This window comes from Lolium perenne, chromosome 1 (assembly GCF_019359855.2).
Source record: "Lolium perenne isolate Kyuss_39 chromosome 1, Kyuss_2.0, whole genome shotgun sequence".
NCBI classification, from domain to species: domain Eukaryota; kingdom Viridiplantae; phylum Streptophyta; class Magnoliopsida; order Poales; family Poaceae; genus Lolium; species Lolium perenne.
Window position 1 is genome coordinate 7,184,176 of NC_067244.2, and position 7,562 is coordinate 7,191,737.

The window sequence follows — 7,562 nt, forward strand, 5'->3', positions numbered from 1 at the left end:
ATTTCCGGGCAGTGAGTTTTCTGGGGAATTAATGGGAGGGAGGTAGCACATTCAAATGGAAAATATGCTGAAGGCGGATGCAGATGCGTTTTCCCTCAGTAAAGTCGTGCTTTTTTCATCGATTTCTTCCGCTGCTTCTTGGTTACACACCTTCTGAGGAACATTAGTTAGGGTTTCCCTTTGTCGTAGTAGCCGCATAATTCCACAATTCGTGATGACATGCATGTTATTATTTAGGGTTTCTTGGTCTTTTTTCTTGTCAATTTACCCGCCCTGGAGGAGCCGCTGAGTTTCCCGTGTCGTGTTGACATGCAGATGCGACGACTCTGGTGGTTCTTGTGGTTTCTATCTGTGTATTTTGTTGTATTGTTTGGTCTAGTTTTATCACACATCGTACCTGAACTAGTTCTAGGGTTTGTCCAGTGCTTGTTCATAAGATGGTTTTGTACTTCTGTGTGTCCAGCCATTTATGTCGGGTACTTGCTGTCCTTTGTGTCTGGTACTTATTCGTGTTTGTCCTTGGTACTCGTGTGACAATTTGTTCTGTACTTGCGTAGCTTAGTCTATCGTACTTGTGCACCTATATCTCTTGTACTTGTGCACCTATATTTCTCGTACTTGTGCACCTATATCTCTTGTACTTGTGCACCTATATCTCCTGTACTTGTGCACCTATATTTCTCGTACTTGTGCACCTATATCTCTTGTACTTGTGCACCTATATAACTTGTACTTGTACTTGTGCACCGACTTGTATTGTAATTGTGCACTGGTAAATTCATATTGGTCTATTTTGGAAGGTATATGGTCGGCGCCGTGCAGTATAGACTTGTACAATTTGTTTCTTTTCTAGAGTTTTCGGTTGTCCTAGTGTTTACCTGGTTGTTTTTTTGTCTAGTTTCCCTTGGTCTATTTGTTGTAGAGTTTAGCGGCACCAAAGGTGCTGCTCGGTTACACGTCTTTGCCAGTGCATGCGTGTAAATTATGTTGGTTTCTTTTGGTTTGTTTGGTTGTCGATGTATCTGCGCCAGAGGCGCGTATCGTTTTAGATGTGTAGTGGGGATATGCAATTGCTAGGACATAGGTGGTTTGTGTGGTTTCTCTTGTAATCTTCTTTTGTTGTCCTGTTTTTTCTAGTTTCAAAAGTGATAAGCTGCACACATCGTACCTGAACTAATTTTAGTGTTCTCCAGTGCTTGTTCAGGTTGGAAAAGATGGCAGATCCAGGTTTTCACTCTCATGCGGATATTCCTGACCATCATCGTGAAGCAGTCGATCGTCACATCTCAGATATGTTTCCTGGTGAAATGGCATAATGATGTAAGGTTTTTTATTATGTATTTTGATTTTTAATTATTGTGTTATTGTAAATTGCATTCTTAATTGTGTTTTTTTATTTACAGTTACGTTGTAAGCTAAAAGAAATGTGGAAGACTTTCTTCACTTCCTCGATCATAAGAACGGGACATGGTCTTGTTGATCAGATGCGTGATATGGTTTCTCTTTTGTCAATTGAGTTGAAGAAGCAGCCATGTACTTGCAAGGGAAAGGAGCCTGAAACTAAAAATGTTGTTGGAGTGGATGCACACCCAGAGATCATCAGAGGCGTCCGGGTAGTCTCAAGACCACCAAGCCCTGATGCACCTGTGGATGGTACTTATAACGAGCCTTTCATAGATGAAGGTCCTGCACCTGAGATTATCCAGCCTACAGAAGGAGGCCGTGGACCGAATACACAGCTTTGCGTTGGAGGTATTTCTGTGGCACAGAAGGATGATGGCAATGCAGACAGTGATTCTGATTATTGTGTTGAGGAATGTTGTCTTGAGCGTTCGGGGCCATGTACTCGCAAGCGAAAGGAGCCTGAAACTGAAAATGTTGTTGGAGGTATTTCTATGGCACAGAAGGATGATGCCTATGCAGACACCGATTCTCATGATTGTCTTGAGCTTAAGGAGCTAACTGAGGAAGAGGATGTCCCTGTAACTGCTTTGCATAGAATGTTTTTTGCTGATGTACTTCAGGCTCCTAGGAATTACATTGAAGGGTAACCGTTGGAATTCAATTTTCCCATCTATTTTTCATCTATTTTTGCATAGACGGATGTTTACTCCTGTTGTTTTTAACAATTGCAGCAGCGAGAAAATACTTGAAGTTGGTGGAAAGTCTGTCAGTTGGCATAGTTTCTACGTTGCTATGAAGGGTGGTGGGTTCATGGATCCTTCTATTATGGATGTTTTTCTTAAGTGCGTTGACGATGGTCTTGATTTCTTATTTATTCCAAGCTCTTTGGCGGTACGTCATGTGTATATGTTTTAGATTTATTTATTTTTTAACTAAATGTTTTTAGCATTTAGTTTTTTAAACATTTTCTTGTTGTTTTTTCCAGCATATTCTTGATGTGGATGAGGCGGACCCTACTCATCTTGCTGCAAGTTTTGCTGAACATGATCTGAAGTACTATATTTTGGATAGGGAAGAGGCATGTTTGTCATGTTTTGTTTGGCGCTTATATTTTTTCTATTACAAGTATTGTGGATGGTTTCTTATTTCTCGTGGGATTGTTTATTTTCAAACAGGTCTACATTGCTTGTTGCGATTACAGCCATTGGTGGGTTATCTTTGTCGACATCCATTTCAGGAAATTTAGAGTGTCTAGCTCACTGAAGTTGACTGAATCTCAGATGGCTTCTACTGAAAGAATTGTATGGTTTTCGTTGTAATCTAGCTAATTAAATAATTATTTACACATGACAACAATAAATTTTATTTTTTATTCTTTTAGTGCAAATCATTCAAGAAACTTTAAAGTCATCTTCATGGTGTCGAGGGAGTAAATATCTCATCGTTCAAGATAAAAGTTTGCGGCACCCCTTCTTGTTCAGAGTAATCATCTTTTCTTAATGTGAACTATGATTTTATATTGTTTACTGTGTTTGGATTTAGTTGTTTCTTTCTTTTTGACCATTAGGACAAGCGTATCTATGCAATGAGGTTTATTTCGATATTCTAGGCTAATTTTTACCCAAATGTATTCAAGGTAGGTAATGTGTTGTGTTCATACTTTTATTCAATAGTATTTAAGGCAGGTTTTTAGTTCTTGTTCACTGTATAATAGTACATGTCAATGGTTCTTTTTAGTACTTGTCCATCTTTTTGTTCAGTAGTTGTGAACTTTTTCGTTCGGCGCTTGTGCATTCTGAATTTTTGTGCATTTTTCGTTTAAAATAATTAATCGCTGTGTTGTTTCGTGTTTTTCAGGCTGACATCGAAAGTTTTCGACAGTTCTTCACCGGAATGATGCTCACTTATGATTCTCCTGATTATTTGGCAAGTTTCGTACGCGAACAGATCGAAGAATTCAAAAGTAAGTACTGTTTTTTAATGGTTAACCTTTCTTCACCAGTTATGTCAATGAAGTGAACTTGATTGTACAAAATAAGTAGATAAGAACATTACATATCCATTCCATTGTCTGTATCATATATTCTAAATATTCCTGTGGCCTCCTCCTTGATTGATTCCTACTTTTGTTGCTCTCCTTTTGATATCCTTTGTTCATTGTCGACCTCTGCAAAATAAATAGATTTTAAATTTATGTTTAGCCTGTCGGAAAAAGCAGATTATTTGCATCAGTAGGTTTTTATCACTGACAAAGTAACTTCATGGGCACACTTACCTTGTTAATATGTTTTTTGTACCAAATACTAGATATTCCATGTTGCATCTTATTCTTCCGTTGTGGTAGTACATACCGTACGTGTTTCCTGGTTGTGTTGTTCTTTCTGTTGTGTTACTATCGTTATTTCTGTGTGTGTTGCTTGATTGATCATGTGCTGTATTGCTTGTATATCTCTGCTGTGATGCTGCTGCTTGTGCTGCTGCTGCTTGTGCTGCTGCCTGTGCTGCCTCTGCTGCAATTTGTGCTTTCAGTGTTTCACATCCTGTTTTGTTGTGTCCTGATGTTTTGCAGTGTCCGCATTTTATTTGTCTAGTTTTCTGTCTTTTTTCTGAACCTGGCATCATTCTGTCCCCTCTTTTTGTTCCTCTTCTGTCGGACATTGGTGGGTCACGTAATGTTTCGTTGCTACCTGTTTATTCATTGTGTAGTTTTTTAGCTCCTTCATCTTCTCTTATTGCTGCCAGCACTTTTGTTTCCATATCACGCATACACTGAATCATGACATTATATGCTTTGTCATTTGGGCACGCTTTGTTGCAAAGTTCTGCCATGTGGCTCATCACACCGGCAAACTTTAGTGTTTCGCCTCCGCAAGAAGCATCTGCGACATTTCCTAATGTTGTGAGTTCCATGTCTCTGTCTTTTCTCCATCTTTTAATCACAAAACTCTATGGCAAATCATTGATCTCCATGTGAACCATTGCTTTTATTACATGGCAGCAATGTATACCATCCCTCTGCATCTTTTTGCAGGAACACATGAAGTTCTTTTTTTTCATCGTCAAATGTGACGTCAAACAACTCCCTTTTGAATTCCATGTGGTTGTAGAATTTCACTATTCTTTTCAGCCGCAAGTGGCGACCAGGTTCAAGTGATCCATCTACCTTGAATGCCATGTTGTTTGTGATCTCGATCTGGAACTTCTCGAATGTGTCATTTGTGAATTGTTCAAGAGCTTGCTTCTCAAACGGGTGTCTTGTTACTAATTTTGCTGTTTTCAGTGTTGATGTGAGCTTCTTCTTGTCCATGGCAGATAAGCACTTGTCTTGTATGACCTCATATTGCTCAAGGAACATTGTTATTGTGTCTGTGTGCTGGCTATAGCATTTCCACATGTTATTGGTGCTCTCGCTCCTTCCTGTGCTTGATGAGAATGGGTAAAATTTATCCATGAAGTACGCTGGTACCAACCTGTGTCTTATCCTGAATAACTTGCTTAGGTGTTTTTCTCCACCAGCATTGTAATCCTTTATCACTTTATTCCATCCCATTTCGAACTCAGCTGGTGTGAATGCGTTCTTTGCAATGTACATTAGCAGTTCCGACAGTCCTGAGTTTTTTGCGAAGAAGGCGCTCTCTTTCTGACTCATCTTGGTCACGATGTGGTAGTAGCAGTTCATGTGGGTTGTAGACTTTAGAACTGTTTGTATTGCTTTCTTCATTGCTTTGTCCTGGTCTGTTATTATTGTCTTTGGTTCTTTTCCACCCATGGCCTGAACAAATGTTTCCAGTACCCATATAAATGTATATGTTGTTTGATCCTTGAGCAGAGCAACGACAAACAGTACTGTGGAGCCGTGATTGTTCACCCCAACTATAGGAACAAATGGTAAGCCATACTTATTTGTGCTGAAAGTTGTGTCGAAAGATATATAGTCACCGAACAGCTTGTAGTTCATTACGCACATTGCGTCCATCCAAAACAGGCTGCGAACTCTTTTTTCGCTGTCTATTTCCATGGCATGATAGAAGCCAGGTACTATTTTCTGGAGTGTCTTGAAGCGGTCCAGGCACTTCTGGATGTCATGGTCCTTCTCTATTTGTTGTTGTTGACTCTTTATGTTGCTTAGATCAACATCATCGAAGGGTATTCCACGAAATTTCCCTCTGATCGACCGAAAGATTAACATCATCTTCCTTGGTGGCAGACGTCCCATCTGTAGTAGATGAATTAATCTCCTGTCGAGATCAGTCATCCTTTTGTGACAGTGTGCAAACCTAATTAGATAGTCTGTTGGTTCCAGCGGGTGGTTGTGTTCTAAGTGAACCTTCTTGATGTACCAGTATCCATCAAATTCTCTTACAATTATGTGTGCTTTACAATCAGTCTTTAGTAGTATATTTGTTCTCCTCTGCGACGATGGTTTGGCATCTGTGTTTGTGCATCCTTCCTTGTTACATGCGAACGTTTGCATGTAGATTTCTCCGTTTTTTCCTGATCTCTTGCTGCTGAACTTCTTCACTGCAAATCCTTCCTTTCTTGCATACAGAGCGTATCTATAGAATGCATCGTCTGTTGTTTTGAAACGGGCACCTTCCTTTGGTATAGCTGCACTCATAATCTCTTCAACTGCTGGGTAGTCATCTGTGTTGAACATCTTGTCCATTTCCTCTTCCATCTTTGTTGGAGGATCTGGATTTATTTCTGGATCATCATCCTTCAATTCTTCTTTTGTTTCTTGCTTAGAAGCTTGTTCCTCCGAGGGCGAGTTTGATTCTCCTGTGCTGTGTTTCTGCGATGATGAATAAGCTTCCTTTTGATTTGTTTCCTTTGAGGCACTTGTTTCTTCGTCGGTACTTCCCATTCCTCTGGATTCCTGAATTCATAACATTCATATTGTGCATCAGTTTTGTAAGATGGTGTTCCAGATGTTTAAATATTTTAATGTTTATTTCCACATATAACAAAGTGTGCACTGTTTTTGCAATCGAAAGTAAGTACACCCTCCGGTCCTATTTAATTGACTCAGATTTAGTATAAAGTTATGCTAAATCCAAGTCAATTAAAAGAGACCGGAGGGAGTACCTGATTATCGATGATTTTATTTCCCGATGTTTTTGTACATGTGTATGCTTCATATGTTTCTTGTAAATTAAAGGAATACAATTAATTTTTTTAATGCATTATTTTAAATGTAATTGGTAATTATAATACATACATGTAGTTACTACCTTTGTATTGCTTGTTGTGCTATCATTGGAGTTGTTGTTGGCTGTAGCAAACTTCATTTCCTGCAAATAAGTAAATCAAGTAAACTTTGTGTAATATTCCTGGTTTACTGATGTTTCTCCAAAATGCATAATCATCATTTATCTTGTATATAATTATTGAATTGTACCTTGATAATTTTTTCTGGTATTGGTTGCATGTGTGTTTTCCTGTCATTCTGTTTGTCTGGTATACCATAGCTGCTGCTTGGTCCTGTATGTTGTTTCATTCTTGCCTGGTTGCTGTATACCTCCTGTAAATTGGATATAAATTTAATTTTGTCAGGCTATTTTTTAATCACAGATACTTTTCTGTTCATTGCGAGAATTGTTGATTAACTGTAATCTACATGCCTTCTTGATGTCTTCTTTGTTTTGTTGAGATTGTTGTCGGGAGGCGTCGTGCTTGTCTACTAGCTTGATCTGTGTGTGGTTTTTGTCGTTCTTGTCGTCAGACATATCATCGTCCTCGATTTCTTTGAATAAACCCTGAGAAATGGATAAATAATTACCAGGATTTATCCTAAAAGTGTTTTTGATTTTGTACTTTGCTTCTATAAGCTTTGTTACTTACCTCATAACTTGATGAGTTTCTTTGCATGTATTTTTACGCTGGTGCAGCTGAGATGCTCTGGCTGCTTGTTGCTGACACATAATTATGCTTTCATATTTCTTCGTGATGCTTTTGTCTCACATTGTTGCCATCGGCATCCTGTAAGAAGATTGAAAGTCAATAATATTACTATCTCAGAAAATAATCAATTTTAAGTATATTTGTTAAATTGATTCAAGAAAATCTAGTAGTGAATTTTCAGTGCCATGTCTAGTAATTAATTTTACCAACCTTCGTTGTGAACTTTTGCGATTGATTTGATTTGATGTTGGTTGCAA

General features: G+C 38.5%; 1 protein-coding gene across 1 annotated transcript; it reads right to left on the bottom strand.

The window, feature by feature from the left end:
• Nucleotides 1-4,360: 4,360 nt before the first annotated feature.
• On the bottom strand, nucleotides 4,361-7,272 carry LOC127328492 (protein FAR1-RELATED SEQUENCE 5-like). Its single transcript, XM_051355088.1, has 5 exons — nucleotides 7,246-7,272; nucleotides 7,026-7,160; nucleotides 6,803-6,925; nucleotides 6,636-6,695; nucleotides 4,361-6,280 (listed from the first exon to the last, which is right to left on the bottom strand). The coding sequence occupies exons 1-5, from the start codon at nucleotides 7,270-7,272 to the stop codon at nucleotides 4,361-4,363; spliced, it is 2,265 nt and encodes a 754-aa protein (XP_051211048.1).
• Nucleotides 7,273-7,562: the final 290 nt, after the last annotated feature.

Excerpts from the sequence above, each read along its gene's own strand:
- LOC127328492 (XM_051355088.1), bottom strand. The coding sequence starts at position 7,272 with ATGCAAAGAAACTCATCAAGTTATGAG. Across the intron at positions 6,926-7,025 it reads ACAAAGAAGACATCAAGAAG|GAGGTATACAGCAACCAGGC; the intron begins GCATGTAGATTA and ends TCCAATTTACAG. Across the intron at positions 6,696-6,802 it reads TACCAGAAAAAATTATCAAG|GAAATGAAGTTTGCTACAGC; the intron begins GTACAATTCAAT and ends ACTTATTTGCAG.